The sequence below is a fragment of the Helianthus annuus genome, chromosome 9, assembly GCF_002127325.2.
Source record: "Helianthus annuus cultivar XRQ/B chromosome 9, HanXRQr2.0-SUNRISE, whole genome shotgun sequence".
Lineage (NCBI taxonomy): Eukaryota > Viridiplantae > Streptophyta > Magnoliopsida > Asterales > Asteraceae > Helianthus > Helianthus annuus.
Genome location: NC_035441.2, coordinates 33,352,919 through 33,373,205, shown reverse-complemented (window position 1 = coordinate 33,373,205; position 20,287 = coordinate 33,352,919). Strand labels below are relative to the sequence as shown.

The following is a 20,287-nucleotide window of genomic DNA, read 5'->3' as shown; positions in this document are numbered from 1 at the left end:
CGAAACTTATCCAAAGCATACACCACCGCTAGTAATTCCTTCTCGGTTGTGGTGTAGTTAAGTTGCGCTTCGGATAAAGTTTTGCTTGCATAATAATAACCACCGGCTTCTTGTCAACCCGTTGGCCCAAAACTGCACCAATAGTGGTATCGCTTGCATCACACATTATCTCGAACGGCTTTGACCAATCAGGTGGTTGCAAGATAGGCGCCTTGACCAAGTGTTCCTTCAAAACAGTGAAAGCTTGCATACACTCGTTAGTAAAATCAAACGGGACATCTTTTAATAACAAATTGCATAAGGGTTTGGTGATAACACTAAAACCCTTAATGAAGCGTCGATAAAAACCCGCGTGTCCCAAGAATGACCGTACACCCTTAACATTTTTAGGAGGTGGCAAAGATGATATTACCCGTATCTTTGCCTTGTCCACCTCCATCCCTCTTTCCGAAATCACATGCCCCAACACAATGCCCTCTTGCACCATGAAATGACTTTTTCTCCCAACTTAGCACTAAATTTTTCTCAACGCACCTTTTCAAAACCTTTTGCAATTCGTTGAGACAAGCATCAAAAGTAGTGCCAAAAATGGAGAAGTCATCCATGAATACTTCGAGCGACTCTCCAACCATGTCCGAGAAAATACTCATCATACATCGTTGAAAAGTTGCCGGAGCATTACACAAACCAAATGGCATTCGCCTAAAGGCAAAGGTGCCATATGGACATGTGAAGGTGGTCTTGCATTGGTCATCCGGGTGTATGGCAATTTGATTATAACCCGAATACCCATCTAAGAAGCAATAACATTTTTGACCCGACAATTTTTCAATAATTTGGCCAATAAAAGGTAGCGGGAAATGGTCCTTAGAAGTGGCGGCATTCAATTTCCGGTAGTCAATACACACCCGCCACCCGGTAACCGGTCGGGTGGCAATTTGTTCACCACTTTCATCCTTGACTACTTGAATGCCGGCCTTCTTAGGCACAACTTGGGTGGGACTCACCCAAGCACTATCCGAAATCGGAATATATTCCCGCATCCAACCATTTAATTACCTCTTTTTTTACTACCTCCCTTAGGTTCGGGTTCAACCGCCTTTGAGCTTCTCGTGTCGGTTTGGCATCTTCGGTTGTGATAATTTTATGCATGACGATGGATGGACTAATTCCTTTGAGGTCGGCAATCGTCCATCCAATAGCACCCTTGTTCGCTTTTAACACCTCCATCAATGCTTGCTCTTGTGCCAATTCCAAATTAGAGGCAATAATGACCGGTAAAGTGTCATTATCCCCTAAAAATACATACTTCAAATGGCCAGGCAAGTCCTTGAGCTCTAACTTTGGTGGTTCCTCCAACGATGGTTTTGTACCCGAATCGATTTCCACCGGTAGACCCTCGAATTGATGGGTCCACGGTGGTCTACCTTCTTTCATTGCCATAGCATCTTGTGCTTCCTCTTCAATCCTTAGTGCATAAGCATGTACCTGTTCAGAAAAGTCATACAGGCAAATATCCAAACCATCCTCCTCATACTCATGCGGGTTGCATCCATCTACTATGTCTGCCATGAAACACTCATCAACACCGTTAGCATTAGAGTTGTTAGTAAAAACATTCAAACGCATTTTTCTGTTTCCAAATGCCATATCAACTGTACCAAATCTACAATCGATAATAGCATGTGCGGTGCTTAAAAATGGCCGACCCAAAATTATGTTTTGTTGTTGTTTAGGGTCCGCCGATGAGTAATCCAACACTAAGAAGTCCACCGGGTAATAAAACTCATCAATTTTACAATAACATTTTGAACCATACCCCGAGGCAACTTATGAGACAAATCGGCCAAAACAACCGTCGTCTCCACCCTTGCTAATGGACCAAAGTCATATTGGTCGTATAAGCCCCCGGTAAAATGCTAACTCCGGCACCGAGATCTAGCAACGCCTTAGCCATTTGAAAATTACCCACTTGCACATTAATCAATGGCGTGCCCGGATCTGGAGCTTAGGAGGAAGCTCCCCATTCAACACCGCACTGCACTTGCCCGGTTAAATCCACCCGCTTAGGACTTTTTCTTGTTTTGCCTTTTTTGTGTACATATTCTTTTAAGAATTTGCATAAGCAGGGACTTGTTTTATTGCATCAAGGAGTGGGAGATTTATTTTAACTTGTTTGAACATATCCCACAATCTCCTCCTTTTGAGGACCTCTTGACACAATAAAATTTTTCTTTCCGGGGTCAAGTAGGGCCGATGGAAATGGAACTTGACTCGGTTCACCCTCAACTTTTTCATTCTTTTCACTTTCACCCAAACCGGTTTTTTAATAATTGGTTCTTTTGGTTTAACCGGTGAAAGTTCATCATCACTTTCTATTCCCGTGATGTCCTCAACCACCCCGACCAATTCGGGTGACAAATTGGCCTTAAACTCTTTCCCACTTCTTAGAACACTAACATGGTTAATATTAACGTTACCTCGTGACGAACATGTGAAGGGTTTACCTTAGTGTCGCTTGGAAGTTGACCCTTACCTTTCTTTAATTCCGCCACATCGGTTGCTAATTGACCCATTTGGGTGTTAGTGATTGGATGCTTTTTCACGAACCTCATCTTTTTGCATTCGCACTTCGTCTAGTTGGTTCCGTTTTTGCATCTCCATTTGCATGCTCTTTAGCATCTCCATCACCTCGTTTCCACCCGAAAGGCCCTTGTTTGACCCGTTTGGTATTGTTTTTGATACCCTTGGTTATTCCCCGCCTCGGTACCCACCTTGGTTATTGTAAGATGGCCGTGAACCAAAATTACCTTGGCTACCTTGAAAATTTGGGTTCGCTTGATTTGACGGTTCCCATATCTAAAGTTCGGGTGATTCCTCAATCCGGGGTGGTAGGTATTAGAATTCATGTTATTGTAGTTCCTACCACCTCCTCCTTGACCTTGACCTTGAACCGCATGGACTTCCTCGTATTGCCCTTCCAACATCCCTTGGCAGTTTTCAAGCCGCATGACCTATTTCATTACACAAAGCACAAACATTATATATTTGGTTAGTGGTTTGAACATTACCATCATCTATGGCGTGCACTTGTGGTCGGTTAGTGGTTGGTCAGGCTCTTCTTGAAGCTTGGGCCTTCCTTTTTGATGTAGTTGCCATGCTTTCCAAAAACTCCCAATCTTCATTCTCATAGTTCGTTCCAAACGTCCCTCCGGTGATAGACATTAGATCACGTGCGTCTTCGGCACTCAACCCCTCATGAAAGGCGTTCATCAACTCCCATAACTCAATTCCATGATGAGGGCAGTTTTTAATCATCATGTTAAAACGCTCAAACGCCTCATGGAACATCTCACCGTGTTGTTGTTGAAAGCTTCTCAATCCCTTCCGCACAATCATTGGTCTTTGGGCGGTGTATAAATTCATGCTCAAAAAGGTTTGTTGCATCTCCCCCCATGTATATATTGATATCCGAAGGCAAAGTGTAGACCACATCTTTTGCCTTATCCTCCAAAGAAAACTGAAATAAGACCAACTTGACTCACGGCCGAAAAACCTTGACTCCCAAAAGTGTTGCAAATTGAGTCATAGGCTCTAGATGGAAAATACGGCTCCTCCGTTGCTAACCCTTTGTACTTCGGTAAACTTTGCAACGAGTTTGTTCTTACTTCAAAAAGTTCTCCCTTGGTTGTTTGTGAGGGATAACCACCGTGAAGGGTTTTGAGTAATGATTGGCCTGAAATGTGCCTCTATTCCCTTGCTTGTTCCCTAAGATGCCTTCTTGGAAACCCAATCGAACCCTTAGACGAATAGGACCCATTGGTCCCTTGGTATAGGCCCTTGTGGTGCAATTGGTTGTTGGGGCATCGGTGGGTAATTGATTCGGCCTTTGAAAATTGTGGGTGTACATGTTGTGGCCTAACTTGTTTCAATGGAATGGGTTGTTGGATTGGTGGCCCTTGTGGTCTTGGCCGAAGTTGTTGTGGTATAATTTTGTTGTGGCATTCCACAACGCTTGCCATTCCTTGAGATTGACTTTGCAAATACCAAACTCCCCTTGATCACCTAACCTCCATAACCGTACCCATCATCTTCATAACCCTCATAATCTTCAAATCCCTCATCATAACCATCTCCTTGAATTCCCGAGGTCTGCCAAATGGGATGGTCCGAATATTGAAAGCCCGATTGTTGTTGTTGTGGTCTAAAAGATGAAGTAGTATGCACGATAGTTGAATTGGGTGCAATTGTGAAGGTGGATGATGATTGACCCGTGGTTGGGGGAAAGAAGTGAGATAATGGTGGGTGTGGTGGATGGATCGTAAGTGATGGTAGGCTCAGTTTGAGTGGTGATTGGTTGGGTGGGAAGTTGGTTGGTGTAAATTCAGCAGTGGTATTAGGTAATGTAGTGTTTGGTGATGGTTGGGGTGGAAGTAGGTATAAAGGATGAGGATGATTGACTGGTTGTAGGTGGAATTTGAGAATCAGCCATTATGTTTCTCGGTGTAATGGGTGAAGTGGGTGAACCAATGATTTTGTTTTCTCGCACTAAAAACTCGGTTTTGTCGTAGCGTTCTTTCAATTTCCGGATCAAACGATAGCGTGATGACCTGTGAGAGCCTCTAGTAATGCATACACCTGAAGTACCTGCACACTAAACACAACCAGCGTAAAACCCGAAAATAACAACAAAACTATTAAATTAACACACGTTGCGCACTTACTCCCCGGCAACGGCGCCAAAAATTGACGTGATGTCGTGGGTCACGCAAATTTAATCCCCAAACAACTGTAGTTAGTGGTAAAAGGGTATCGAACTCAGGGAGTATGTGGAAAATGTGTCGATTGTATAGCTTTTTGTATTTAAACTAATATTAAACTAAATTGCAGAAAATTAAAATTCAAGATTGTGGATTTGTTGTTTTAGAAAACTAAATTAAGAAACTAATTCAAATCAAAGTGGTTGTAAACAATTAGGAGAGAACAATGATCACCCTAGGTTTTCAGTTTCTTTAAACAGTTGTGTGTAATTTTCGCTAGAAAGAGTTACATAGACATAACTCGTGTATATGTGATTGAAGTGATAAAAGGGAACAAAGTACTCGGATTAGATAACGCGAGGTTGTTTCCCGATGACCTATTAACCAATAACCAACCCTAACCCTTCCCGTGATATCTCGGTTGCCAACGGCACCAAGAACGTACGATTAAGACTAGAAATTGCAATATTGATTAACAAACTACAAACAATCAAACATACACCATGACATTCAAGCAACGCAAAGATATCATTCTAGAAATGCGGAAATTAACACACAAAAGTTTCAGAAACATTCACCTAGGATGATCACCGAAGAGTTTTAGCCGGACATGGCATGGTGAATCATCATCAACATCAATCTATTGTTCATACGAATCGAAATAACAAACCGGATGATTGAAATTGTTCACAAAACACCACAAGCCAAAATTCGTCCCAAGGTGTCCAAGAACCGTCCAATGATGAGATAAATGTCAAAAGACACTCAAAAACCGATTATATGATGGCAGTTACATTTTTTCCTCGCAGGCTCCACCGTAAATTACGGCTCCACCGTAATTTACGGTGGACATCAATCTGTTACGGCTCCAACAGTCTGTGTTACGGTGGTGATAAAATGGAAATCAGGTCTACCGTAAATTACGGTAGAACCGTAATTTACGGTACTCAGCTGCTCTAAACTTTTTTGTTCTTTCTTTTGTTCTTCTCTCGACCCATTCTCCACCAAAGCCTCCAAAACTGCCTTGATCCATCTTTTAGCTCCTAAATCGTACCTGAAACATAAGCGTCGTAGTTATCTAATTCAAGATAATTACACGGTTAAATGGAAGATTATTTCATCTTTTAACGTGCTTAAGGGTTGTCCAAAGGACCACCCGTCAGTAGCCAGCCTATTACGTATAGTACCTGCACTTAGCCTTTTTGAAAAATACGTCAGTTTACACTGGTAAATACAACTTAACTGACTCATTTTGAAAAGAGTTTGAATTAATTTGAATGCACTTAGGCAAAAATATCTTTTAATAACTTGGGACAACTATTTAAAAATAATCTTGTATACAATTTTAACTTATTTTGTCGTCCATTAGGGCCGGTTTGTAGGGCCGGACAAGACTAACTGACACGCCACAGGTATAATGCCCCAACAAGGTTGATTCCTTTAAGTGGATTACCAGTTTTTTACATAATGCAACTGTCAGGTGTACGCCTACACCCCGTGCTTAGGTCGCGTCCATTTCTTTGAATGATGCCAAGGATATCGGGACATGGTCATTTAACCCCAAAGGCCATACACCAAATAATACAGATTAAAACGGGTTATTAAATGCATTAATCACAATCCGATTTAAAATGACTACATACCCGACCAAGCGGTATTATTATAAATACCGTATCCCAAGCTCGTATAGGGAAAATAAGTTAAGAGTATTTACCTGAGCAAAGTATAAATCACAAATAACAAGTGTACGTAGCTTTTACTGGGCTCCTAATCTGGAACGAAGGTTTTAATAACCTATTAGAATCCTAACGGGTCTTTAATTAAGCCTAAACTTAGACCGGTTAGTTTCAAAGGAAGATACGGTTCAAACGCATGATAAAGCGAAGACCGGTTTAGAATGTGGTTTTGACCCAACAAGCTTGAATACTTGCTTAATGTGGGTATCTAAACACATTCTGGATTTGAGATGAAAATGATATGGTTTGACCCGTTTCGGATAATATATGCAAACTAGTTACATATGCCGACCCGAATGCGAAAAGTGCGTAACGGGTAACCAAATGAGTCATATGCAAGTTTCCTAAGTTAATTATTCTTTAACTAGTTGTGACATCAGTAAGATATCTTCTATCATGCCCAAAACGAATTTAAACTCAAACTATGCCCCGTAGGGGCATTTTGGTCATTTTAAAAGGTTAATAAAGAGTTTTAAATATTAATCTGAGTTACAGGTCTGATGTAATCAGTAAAAATACTTAATTTACCAAGTTATATCAGTAGGGTATAACCTATATGTGAAAATTTATCATTTCTAACCATACTATGCACCGAATGGGCATTTTGGTAATTTCACTTAAGCCTAAAAGGTCAAAACTGGAAACCTGTGTTTAAAACTTTTGCTTACTGTTAAAATATAAAAATTTACTAAAAATATCAATAGGCATCAACCCTTATATGTTTGAAATAGTTTTTATACATATTATGCGCTTAAAACGCGTAAAAAGGCGCTTTTAAGAAAAGTTGATATTTTTATTATTCCATAGGGCTTAAAATAATTTATTTATCATATAAAATCAGTAGCAAAAGGTTTGGGGTCAAAAGGATTTGGCAAACTCATTTTATAGCCCAAAAGGGCAAACCGGCAATTACGAATTAAGCTTAGAACTCTAAGTTATGCTTAGCCTAAAAATAAATAAAAATCTCCAAAAAATCCCAAAATATTATTTTATATCAGTAGGTAAAAAGTTTGGTATTAAAAATTGGGTTTAGATAGGCTATATGCCAATTACGCCGTTTAATTAATAAAAAGCTTCTCATTTACGCTAATGAGCATAACTCCTAATCTAGACCTCAAACTGATGTCAAATTTTAGGGACAAGTCTATAAATCAGTAATGAAGATTTCTATTCTTTTACTTTTTCAAAAATCACGTTTTAAGGTGAAAATGGCATAATAGTCAACATTTAAGCATTTAACGGAAGCATGCATATGAATCAGATAACTAATGAACCAAGTTGTATAATCTCAGAGGGTTATACTATAGGTAACTTGGTCCTAATAAAGCTCTAAGGCATTCCTAAACTATGCTCTAATGGGTCAGAACTGAAAGTCAAAGTAAAAGTCCACTTATGCGACTTTCGGTTCCAAACCGAGCTTAAAATGAAAATTGTCGGGTTGAACATGTTTAGACATGTTCTTACATTAATTACCAAGTTATATGAGTGATAAAACAGGTTGCATAGCTTCTACATTGCTAATTATGTGTTTATTTGCCAAATTGCTTTCTGTTGACTTTTTAAGATCAAGTTTGACCCGACAATTGACCTACTTAGAGTGGGAATCAGATAATACCTTACCCACATAATTACCAACTCAAAGCTATTCTTTATTCTAGAATTGACTGGACCATTAGTGAATAATCACTAAGTCAAACCTTAATTACGACGGTTTGACTTTTTGGTCTATAAGCTAATTAAAAGGACTAAACAAGGATTAAAGTTCTTACTTAAGGTCCTTGCTATCTTTTCTACACTTCTCAATCTTCTCCCAAGGCCAGCTACCTTCAGAATTCATTGCTTAAGTTGTTGCAAGTGAATGAGCACGTGAACAATTGAAATTGTGGCCTTTATATAGGAATTCTAGAGCTTCAAGATCATTCCAACAAGGTCTATGGATGATATCCTGATCATCCCAAGTGTCCCTAGGCCATTATTAAACCATCAAACAAGCCCCTAGAATCGAAAACCAGACTTTAAAGTCGGTCTAACTGGCTGGAACAAGCAATTGTGAATGTTTTTCTGATGCTGGTGGACTCAGGCGGCCCGCGTAAGGTGTCCACCCCCAACCAATGGCGGAAACATCGGGATGAGACGAAGTGTGAAGATTGCTAGAGACATCAATAACGCTATTTGTGACAATATTTAGAAAATCCAAATTTCATTTCATTTCATAACTTCAAATAGTCAACATTACAAGAAATTCAAATACAACAAGTTTAACGAAACAACATGATAACATAACAAATTTGATACAACATATTAAACCCTAACGTCTATATGTGTATCTAGGCATCAACGCTATTTCTTTTCTTAGCATCGTCCTCATCAACCTGTAACATGTTTAAAATAATTCAATGCAAAAGCAAAGGCGAGTATAACAAGTTTGGTACATACATAGCATAAGATAAAAGTGTGAACATTCCTCATAGCAAGCATGCGATTCAAGATAAACATTAAATATGGCATGTGTCTACATATCAAACCAAGAAAACGCAACTTGCTCATGACATAACCAAAGTTTCAGTAGAGGTGGGTCGTTAATCCTATAGCGCTACATATGTCAAGGTTTGGCTCGTACGAAGTTAATTGATAAGTTCAACACATAAGAATTCACCCAAATTTAAAGTATCAAGTCATCACATATACAAGCATGTTATGGGAATGTTCATGTGTTTAGACAAAAGTTCATGTGTAAGTTTCAATAGGTAAACATGTTACACCCCAAAAGTTGGTAAAAGTAAAAAGGGGGAAAGTACGAGTATACTCACAAAGTTTGCATATGTTTTCCGATTATCCAATTGTTGACGAGTTGATGAGGTTAGAAGGTTGAATGTGTAGGGGTTAAAGTTCATGTATGCTTAGAGTCGAGATTCAGTATTTAAAAACAGCATAAAAGTAAGATATGAGAATAGCATGTGAAAAGTAATCATCTTCAACCCATTAACACTTGTATGACACTTGGTAACCACAAGGGTTATGATAATATTTCATGAGTTGAACACCCATAAGAATCACAACAAGGTTTAGGTTTAGGTGATGTTCTACTACTTTAACATATAAACATGAGTTCAACATTAAAGGTTCGAATGAGTGTATATATATATCTAGGTTAAGTACTACATATTATTTAGTCCAATAATTCAAGTAGGAGGTAGAAGATTAGAATCTTCATGTAGGGCACCTCGTGTTATCATAGATGTCATGTATGGGTAGAAGGACATGCTTCCATTTTAGGAACCCCTTGAATGTTCACCACTTCACTTGTGTAACAACAACCAAGGAGGGTCACGAACTAGGATTTGCACAATAACATAAACAACCTAACTATTGAGAAATCATCAAATCATGTGAGGATTGTATGTAGGACAACCCAAGTTGTTCCATAATCACTCATGTATCAAAGGCTATGTTTGACATGATTTGTGGGTTGAAACCCTAAACAAAACACCAAGTTTATGAGGTTTAATCCTCTGATTTTAAATGTCTCAACCTTGTTTTTAAGCTTAACCAACCATGGGATAAGTTTGTAAGCATTAGGACATAGGTATGAGATGTGTTGAACACAAGTTACATAGGTTTAAACAAGTTTTTGATGAACATAAAAACAAACAGAAAGTTTATGGACGATTTCGGGGCATTTCCAGGTCTGATTTCTCCAAGGAGAAGTCTAGGAATCGAACCCCATGATTATAAAAGCAAGTAGGAAAAAGAATCGAGTGAATCGGATAAGAATTGAGTGAGTTATGCTCATTTTCGTGAAGGGGTGTCAATCTACTCGAACCCTTGCTTTCAGCTACGGTTTGGTGGATGTTTTGTGAGTTTTTAGGGTTGCAAAAGTGGTAGGGAGGCTGGTTATAAGTGGTATTTATAGGGGGAAGGATTAGGGTTTCAATGGGTTAGGCTTTGGAAGTGTTTAGAAGGGGTTACACCTTGAAACTAGCCCACAAAACCCAACTATATGGGGCTGAATTTTGCTGAATTGGGGCTGCCATATTTCTTTATTTTTTTATTTTTTTAAAACATTATAATGAGTAATTTTGTTAATTAAGTTGTGTAATAATATGTAACAATGTTTCCCCTAACTTGTAACAAGGTGAAATATGAAATAAAACATTATTTAACTAGGTAAAAAGTGTAATGTACAAGTTTTATTTACGAAGCAAGTTCCGTATTTTACAACGATTACGATGAAAGAATGGTTATAAGAACACAATATTTCCAAAGATAGAATTTCACGTAAGGTTTCTAAATGTAGGATGTTTGAAAACGCAGAGCGTTACAGTCTCCCCTCCTTTAGGAAATTTCGTCCCGAAATTTATTTTAGAGGTAGATTTAAAGAGTTTTGGTAACAGTTCGAGACTTGAGATTTTGAAACGTTTTGAAAAGTACGAGATTTGGGAAGATAAAGATAAGTTTGTAAAATGATTTGTCGAGCCGAAATGGGTTTGAGGCATAAGCAGGGGTAAACAGGTATAGGTAAAACGATTTGAAATGGCTAAAAATCAGAAAGTTCTAAGGGTGATAAGATAAATTAGGATTTGAATGCTTAAACGAGCTTGATTGTGAACGAGGTTCGTATGAAAGGAAGGAAATAGGAGCATGGGGCGAACGATTGACACTAAATGAACGCAAGTATACGAATGATATGAGCATTAGATAGATGAAAGTAGCATGTTAAGGATGAAGTCTCGTCATGGATAATCGGACATAATGTGTTTGTGAGTTGCTTAAAGCTTGTATTAGGTCCAAGAGGTCTGTAAAACACTGAATTTCTCATGGCACGTTTTACGAAAGTTTGGTAACATGGTGAAAACACTTATATATAGGAAGTACCAGCGGCGTATCCACCATGTTTTAACCACATTACGTCCGTTTCGTTACTCGGGGCCATGTTACGTTCCGTGTCTTACCATACACAGTAGTACACTCTATGGTTCTCATACGCCTATCACTATAATCCCGTGTGCACCCGCGATTATACTGATTGTCGCATGATCCACATAGCTTGTACTAGTTGTGTATGAATCAAGGTATACATGAATTTGAAAATAAGAATGTGTACGTAGAAGAATGTCGTATGTAACCATGTTTATGTTTAAGCATGTATGGGACCCACGTAAGCGAATCCCTCGGATTACGCTCGCGTATAGGTACGAATGTACGAATCATGAGTAAGGATGAAAGTATGAGCATAAGTTTAAGTATGAGTACGCATGTATGTATGAGCATAAACATAAAACGTGTAAGTAGTATGTGTACAAGCAGAAGCGTAAAACGTATAAGTAGTATGTGTATGAGTACAAGCATAAAACGTATGAACATAGGTGTAGGTATGAAAAATAAATATTGCGTATATGGTGTACGTTGAGACATTGCGGAGAAAAAAAAAGGTTAAGTATGTAGATACGAACGATATAAATGATGTTATCGCGAGATATCGACTAAAATGTGTATGATGATGTGCATGTATAGTTGTTTAAACAAAACGTTGAGTTTGTCGAATCAAAATTAGATTGAGCTTGGTTTGAAAGGTAGAATATAGTTTGTATATGTAAAGGAACATAAAGTACTCATTGGTCATGCTTAACGTATTTTGTAATGATTGAAATGCTACTTTTGTTTAAAAAAAAGGAGTTCACGTATGTTGAAAATTGTCGGTCCCCATGAAGTCTTCTAGCCCACGTGTTTTGAAATTTGGGATGACGAGTTAAGCGTTGTAGAGAAGGTTTTTTTTTTTTTTTTTTTTAAATAATGGGTTTGTTTCATTTGCATCAAAACATGAAAATTTTGGACTTTGAAAGTTCTTGTGAAAATGTCGACCCTTAGAAAAGAAATTTAGTAAAGAACTTAGTGATTGTTTAAAAATAATTTTAACAAAGGATTTATTGATGTTGGAAAGAGTATTTGGTAAACGGTCATATAACATCTATGAGGTCTTATAAGTAATTGAGAAAGGTTAGTTTGATTTCGATTAAGAGTGGAAGTCTCTAGTATGATGATATAATGTGAACGTGTTTCAGTTAATAAATCAGATGTGAAGTTCATGGGCAAGAGATTCATTAGACCGATTAATTGATAGGTAGCATTTCGTAAGGTTTGGAAATTCGTGTAGTAAAACGGTAAAGACATGATTAAGAATCTCGTGTATATGATTTGAGCGAAAATGGATGGTAGAATAAGAAGTACGTTTGATAAACAATGTATTTTGAAATCGGTATAAGTAGGTATTTTGAATAATGATAAATGATTTAGGTATAAAACATGATCGGGTTTGGCATAATAAAATATTTTGAAAGAGAAGTTTTGGGTAACGGTCACCTAAGTAAGGGAATCACCCCTAACTCGTTGGTGATGTCGTTTTTTTTAAGAAAAAGGGGAGTGGAGTTAGTCGTCAAGGTAAGGAAATCACTCCAATCTTAATGATATGTCTCCACTCGTCGTTACAAGGAATATGAAATTATATTATATGAAATCTTGCATATATATAAATGTATGGAAAAGGTTCAATATGTTGTGTGCATGAAAAGAGAATATCGAAAGTATACTCGAGTTTGAAAGATTGCATCGTATAAAATAAATATTAGGAACACATGTTGATCAAAATTTGGATGGTTCCAAACGGAACTTTGACTAACCAAAGTGGTCGAAAAGTCTTTTGAATTTGAGGAGCATGCTTTGGCCTAATAGGTAAAATATTCTCGCCGACAAGTCGGTTAACGGTATTTACCCTTCCGGTTACTACATGTCCCAAATCAATCGAAATTTCGAGACTTGGCGGGATTTATAAAAAAAAATACCAAGGAGTGGAACTAGTCGACAAGGTGCGGGTTTCACCCCTAACTTGACGATTTCGTATCCTAAGTGTGGTTGGTACTCGTCGGGTCAAAATTTAATTTCGACATGTTGACGAGGGTCCACTAGAATTTGAAATTTGAGTTTTACCATTAAGATGTGGATTTCACTCCTAGCTTAATGGCGATATCTCGTGTAAAAAAGAATATGTAGATTGAGTGTCGTTCACCAAATTGTGGGTTTCACGCCTATTTTGGTGAATTCGTCTCGAGTGTTTACGGATTTAGAATAGTCGAGTAAAATGCATGAGGGAAAGAGTATGTTAAAGGAATAAACAACAAATATAAACTCACAATGAAGCATATTAAGAATAGCACATAATGAGTGGGACAATAAAACATGTATTAGCACATAATAAAGCAAGTATAGCATGTCAAGTGTTAACACATAAGCGAAATATATGCTTAAAAGATCAAAAGAGAATAAATAAGAGCAAATAAGGTAGCATGCAAGTAGTTTCAAGTAAAACATAAGAATAAGCCTCTAAAACTATAGACTAGGCTAAAGCATTCCTACTTTTCCTAATTCCCTATAGTTATGGCTCTGATACCAATCTGTCACACCCCAACCAATGGCGGAAACATCGGGATGAGACGAAGTGTGAAGATTGCTAGAGACATCATAACGCTATTTGTGACAATATTTAGAAAATCCAAATTTCATTTCATTTCATAACTTCAAATAGTCAACATTACAAGAAATTCAAATACAACAAGTTTAACGAAACAACATGATAACATAACAAAATTTGATACAACATATTAAACCCTAACGTCTATATGTGTATCTAGGCATCAACGCTATTTCTTTTCTTAGCATCGTCCTCATCAACCTGTAACATGTTTAAAATAATTCAATGCAAAAGCAAAGGCGAGTATACAAGTTTGGTACATACATAGCATAAGATAAAAGTGTGAACAATTCCTCATAGCAAGCATGCGATTCAAGATAAACATTAAATATGGCATGTGTCTAACATATCAAACCAAGAAAACGCAACTTGCTCATGACATAACCAAAGTTTCAGTAGAGGCGGGTCGTTAATCCTATAGCGCTACATATGTCAAGGTTTGGCTCGTACGAAGTTAATGATAAGTTCAACACATAAGAATCACCCAAATTTAAAGTATCAAGTCATCACATATACAAGCATGTTATGGGAATGTTCATGTGTTTAGACAAAAGTTCATGTGTAAGTTTCAATAGGTAAACATGTTATACCCCAAAAGTGGTAAAAGTAAAAAGTGGGAAAGTACGAGTATACTCACAAAGTTTGCATATGTTTTCCGATTATCCAATTGTTGACGAGTTGATGAGGTTAGAAGGTTGAATGTGTAGGGTTAAAGTTCATGTATGCTTAGAGTCGAGATTCGGTATTTAAAAACAGCATAAAAGTAAGATATGAGAATAGCATGTGAAAGTAATCATCTTCAACCCATAACACTTGTATGACACTTGGTAACCACAAGGGTTATGATAATATTTTCATAAGTTGAACACCCATAAGAATCACAACAAGGTTTAGGTCTTAGGTGATGTTCTACTACTTTAACATATAAACATGAGTTCAACATTAAAGGTTCGAATGAGTGTATATATATATCTAGGTTAAGTACTACATATTATTTAGTCCAATAATTCAAGTAGGAGGTAGAAGATTAGAATCTTCATTTAGGCACCTCGTGTTATCATAGATGTCATGTATGGGGTAGGAAGGACATGCTTCCATTTAGGAACCCCTTGAATGTTCACCACTTCACTTGGTGTAACAACAACCAAGGAGGGTCACGAACTAGGATTTGCACAATAACATAAACAACCTAACTATTGAGAAATCATCAAATCATGTGAGGATTGTATGTAGGACAACCCAAGTTGTTCCATAATCACTCATGTATCAAAGGCTATGTTTGACATGATTTGTGGGTTGAAACCCTAAACAAAACACAAAGTTTATGAGGTTTAATCCTCTGATTTTAAATGTCTCAACCTTGTTTTTAAGCTTAACCAACCATGGGATAATTTGTAAGCATTAGGACATAGGTATGAGATGTGTTGAACACAAGTTACATAGGTTTAAACAAGTTTTTGATGAACATAAAAACAAACAGAAAGTTTATGGACGATTTCGGGGCATTTCCAGGTCTGATTTCTCCAAGGAGAAGTCTAGGAATCGAACCCCATGATTATAAAAGCAAGTAGGAAAAAGAATCGAGTGAATCGGATAAGAATTGAGTGAGTTATGCTCATTTTCGTGAAGGGGTGTCAATCTACTCGAACCCTTGCTTTCAGCTACGGTTTGGTGGATGTTTTGTGAGTTTTTAAGGTTGCAAAAGTGGTAGGGAGGCTGGTTATAAGTGGTATTTATAGGGGGAAGGATTAGGGTTTCAATGGGTTAGGCTTTGGAAGTGTTTAGAAGGGGTTACACCTTGAAACTAGCCCACAAAACCCAACTATATGGGGCTGAATTTTGCTGAATTGGGGCTGCCATATTTCTTTATTTTTTTATTTTTTTAAAACATTATAATGAGTAATTTTGTTAATTAAGTTGTGTAATTATATGCAACAATGTTTCCCCTAACTTGTAACAAGGTGAAATATGAAATAAAACATTATTTAACTGGGTAAAAAGTGTAATGTACAAGTTTTATTTACGAAGCAAGTTCCGTATTTTACAACGATTACGATGAAAGAATGGTTATAAGAACACAATATTTCCAAAGATAGAATTTCACGTAAGGTTTCTAAATGTAGGATGTTTGAAAACGCAGGGCGTTACATAAGGCTTGGGCATGGTCTTACGCGGCCCGTGTCAAGGTTGGCTCCGGTCAACAAGTTTGCAAATATTGCATTTTAGGTCCCTGGTCCTTCTAAACTCGTTTTTAACTTGTTTTAGTGCACTTTTGGCCCTCTAACTTGACTTTTAAGGACCCCAAGTCATAAACCAACTTTGTTAAGTCCCCGGTTATTCATATGATCACCGAAAAGTCTTAAATACCAACGTTGACGCTTTTAACCCCTCGTATACGGATATTGTCATAACTTTCTCATACTTTATCGAAACCTTGTGAAATTTTTATCACTTATTCTCGTGAGTATAATTAATCATTACAAAGCTTCGGGTTTGCTAAAAGTTCTCTCAGAGGTATACTTTAAACATGTTGACACATTTAACCCCTGTAGTTTGTAATTTCTCACTTTCTTTCACAATTAGCTTCGTATGATCCATGATTTATTCGTTTAAGGGTATAAATATCATGTGGGGCTATTGTGAAGTATATTTATTCATTGTTGACATTTTGAACCCTTATATTCACATGCTTTCTTTGTTTGTCAACTTTAGTCCTTCATAAGTAATCTTTTACACGTTTAAAGCTCATGACACGTGTCGATACTTAATTGGACATAAATTTTCGAGGTGTTACAATAGCTTTATATATTAACCATCTTAAATTAAATAAAACTAAAACATTTATATGATAAACTGTTGTCTTTTAACATTTTTACACATTTCAGACCACTTTTTATTCAACTTGATTGGTTTAAAAGTTGAATAATTTATTCAAAAACATTTGTCAAGTCTGTGTGTTATAACAAAGATTAAAAAAGCTCATTACATAAAAGTTGGATTGTACAAAAAATACTTTATGTTCACTTAAAAAATAATATAAAAGATAAAAGCTAATGATTGTAATTAATAATTAAAAATAAAATAAAAATATTAGGTAATTAATACTTTGGGTAATTAATGTCAACCTTTTTTTTTCTCCTGTCCACTATTCTCTCTTCTGAAAGGTTGACTTTTGGTATATTTAACACAACCTTAAATATTTTGTATTCTACTTTTAAACCTTCAATTTCGCTAATATATGTTTTTAACCTATTTATTATCAAAAAGCTTTCTTTTTATTAGTTAACATTGTGTAAATACGTGCTTAGTCACTCTACTTAACTTTGGTAGTATATATGTTTAGCCTCTCTACTCTTATTTCTTTTAGTATTTCATCTTTTAGCCTTTTTCCCTTGCTACTATGACGAACCAACTTGGGTAATAGTGACTGTTTACTATTTGTGGACAAACGTTGCTACTACTGGACTTTAATAAAGTTACTCTATAATTCCTAAACTTAGTTAAAAGAAAATTATGTGACGCTCATATTTTTTATCCACGTATTAATGTATATTTAGATTGTGTTATGAGTAGTATGCACAAGTATCCGAAACACATGCACACATGTTATCAAACTGAGAAATATTCAGCTTACCGCCCCACAACACGAGCGGGGCACAAACCTAGTATATTAATTTATGACAAAAGATCAAATACAAATACCCTTATCATACGAAACGTACGAATATGGTGAAAAGGTAAAAAAATGCGGTGACATATTCGTAATTATTTACTCGTAGAGTAATTATCAAAATTACCTTTTCAAATGATCTTGTAGGGTAATTTTGTAAGATGTTTTTGTAGGGTAATTTTGATCTTGTAAAGTATCATAATTACTCTATAAATGATGTTGTATGGTAATTTTAATCTTGTAAGATAAATTTGACCTTGTAGGGTAATTTTGTAGAGTATCATAATTACTCTACAAGTGTATCAAAATTACTCTGCAAGTTTCAAAATTACACTATAAGAATATTTTACAAAATAACCCTACAAGATCAAAATTACTCTACAAGAACATCTTACAAAATTACTCTACAAGATCAAAATTATCCTATAAGATCATTTGTAGAGTAATTTTGATAATTACCCTACAAGCAAATAAATACAAAAATGTCACCGTGTTTTTTGTTTTGTTTTTTCATGCCTTTCGTACGTTTTGTACGATAAGGTTGTTTGTTCGTGAACTTTTTTTTTGAACGGCAAGGAACGACGTGCCAACCACCGTGACACCGGGCGCTATGACCAAGGTCGACTACTCGACCGCCGCCAGCCCCTTGGATCTCTCAGATGCGCGGAAACCCGACCTCCACCCGCTCGAAGGCACGACAGTGGAATAATTGGTAAAACCTTGCCTCCAATCTAAGACGAACCGGCGTCACCCGTATTCGCCCTTCACCTGGATGCCGCATAAAATAATAGGAAGAGTGAGAGTCAAACCTCGGTCACAAGTAAAATCAAGTCTTTCACCAACCACTCCACCCCTGCCTCATTGTCTTGTACAACTTAACTCTTAATTGGTGATGAATCCTGATGTGGTCCTCCGGATGTGGTCCAACGCGCCTTAATAAATGAATCAAAAAAGTATATGATTCTTGCCTTCTTGGCAATGCATCAATGCATGGTCTCTAATTAGTGACGACTTCACCAGAGTTGACGTGAAAGATTTAAATGACACCTTTCTTAATTAAACAACATGTATTGCTTCGAAACACTCTATAAAGAAGTTTCCTGTTTTGTAATTGTTTGCATTTCCAAGTTCTTACTATTATGTCTTATTCTCCTTCTCCTTCTCCTCTTCCTGGCGATTTATATGATAACGTAGATGATGTTTATACTCTAGATTCTTCTTCTCATGATCCTATTTGGCTCATTGTTGGTATGTTTGGTTTTATTCTATTGTTAGGTAAGTTGGATCGTACCATCAGGTAAAAAAATATAGAGGGAACCATACTCATTGAGATATGTATTAATATATAATTTTAAGTAATAAATTTACATCGAGATAGATGGTAAACGGGCAACAAGCTGCGCCTCTACCCTAGCTTTTTTGAATAGCAAAACTAAGTCTTTTAAAAATTACGTCCATAGATCTCGGGGTCTTTACATTACTATACAGTATTTATAATTTAGTGATATCTCATTGATCTATGCAGTATGTTGTCTGTTCTCATCAAATGCAAACTCCACGGAAAAGAAGGCGGAGGAATTAGAGAATGATGAATCTCGGTTTAATTCCCTGGCCATGGTCCAGTTCCTTGATGACATTGAAAAGGAAAAGCCCACCCGGTTCACCTATCAACAACTAAGAATAGCTACAGATAACTTCAGCATCATGCTAGGTTCAGGGGGCTTCGGGACAGTTTACAAGGGAATCATTAGCAACAACAAGTCTGTAGCTGTGAAAGTACTAAATGGAGCCTCTAACAAGCGAATAGAGGAACAATTCATGGCAGAAGTAAGTACTATGGGAAGAACCCATCACTTTAATCTTGTTAGACTTTATGGGTTTTGCTTTGAATCCAGTTTAATAGCTCTTGTATACGAGTTCATGGTTAACGGCTCGTTGGATAATCACTTGTTTAAAGCGAACAAAGGAGATATGATGGGGTTCGACAAGCTTCATGAAATTGCGGTGGGAACTGCGAGAGGCATCGCGTACTTGCATGAAGAATGTGCTCAAAGAATAGTTCACTATGATATTAAACCAGGAAATATACTCTTGGATTCAAAATTTTGTGCAAAAGTAGCCGATTTTGGTTTGGCCAAACTTTGCAATAGGGATAAGACCCATATAACTATGACAGCAGGACGAGGTACCCCAGGCTATGCAGCTCCTGAGTGTTAGACATAAATATATTATAAGCTAGATAGTATTAATATTATTATTATTATAAGTTTTTTTTTAGTGTAAGTCAGAAAGAGCGGTTACCACCGCTCAAAGTGTTCGATGTATATATTCTGTATAACAACATTCTCGTTTTTTATCAATTCATTTTATGAACAAAACCTTCATCGTTCCCAGAAACCCTAAATTCAGAATTCTAGAAATCTAACAAAGTGGTATCAGAGCCACATCGATCGTATCCGCGAAATCACAAAGTTTGAAACAATCAAGTATGAATCAGGCACAAGGGATTCAAACGCAAATTCCCAAACTTACCGGCCAAAATTATTATCATTGGCACATTCAAATCAAAGTTTTATTCGAATCACAAGAACTGTGG

At 36.9% G+C, this 20,287-nt stretch overlaps 1 protein-coding gene and 1 non-coding gene across 3 annotated transcripts; both read left to right on the top strand.

Annotated features, from left to right (window-relative positions):
- Nucleotides 1–3,289: 3,289 nt before the first annotated feature.
- On the top strand, nt 3,290–3,396 carry LOC118482502. Its single transcript, XR_004868536.1, has one exon. It is a non-coding gene; the product is annotated as a small nucleolar RNA R71 (small nucleolar RNA).
- Nucleotides 3,397–18,789: 15,393 nt separating this feature from the next.
- LOC118481875 (G-type lectin S-receptor-like serine/threonine-protein kinase At1g34300) lies at nt 18,790–20,030 on the top strand. 2 transcript variants are annotated; one of them, XM_035977188.1, is made up of 2 exons: nt 18,790–18,939; nt 19,217–20,030. In XM_035977188.1, exons 1-2 carry the CDS (start codon nt 18,831–18,833, stop codon nt 19,906–19,908), a joined length of 801 nt encoding a protein of 266 aa, XP_035833081.1. In that variant the 5' UTR covers nt 18,790–18,830; the 3' UTR covers nt 19,909–20,030. The 2 variants fall into 2 exon arrangements, with proteins under 2 accessions (XP_035833081.1, XP_035833080.1); XM_035977187.1 differs by having other exon boundaries at nt 18,790–18,966.
- The last annotated feature ends 257 nt before the right edge of the window (nt 20,031–20,287 follow it).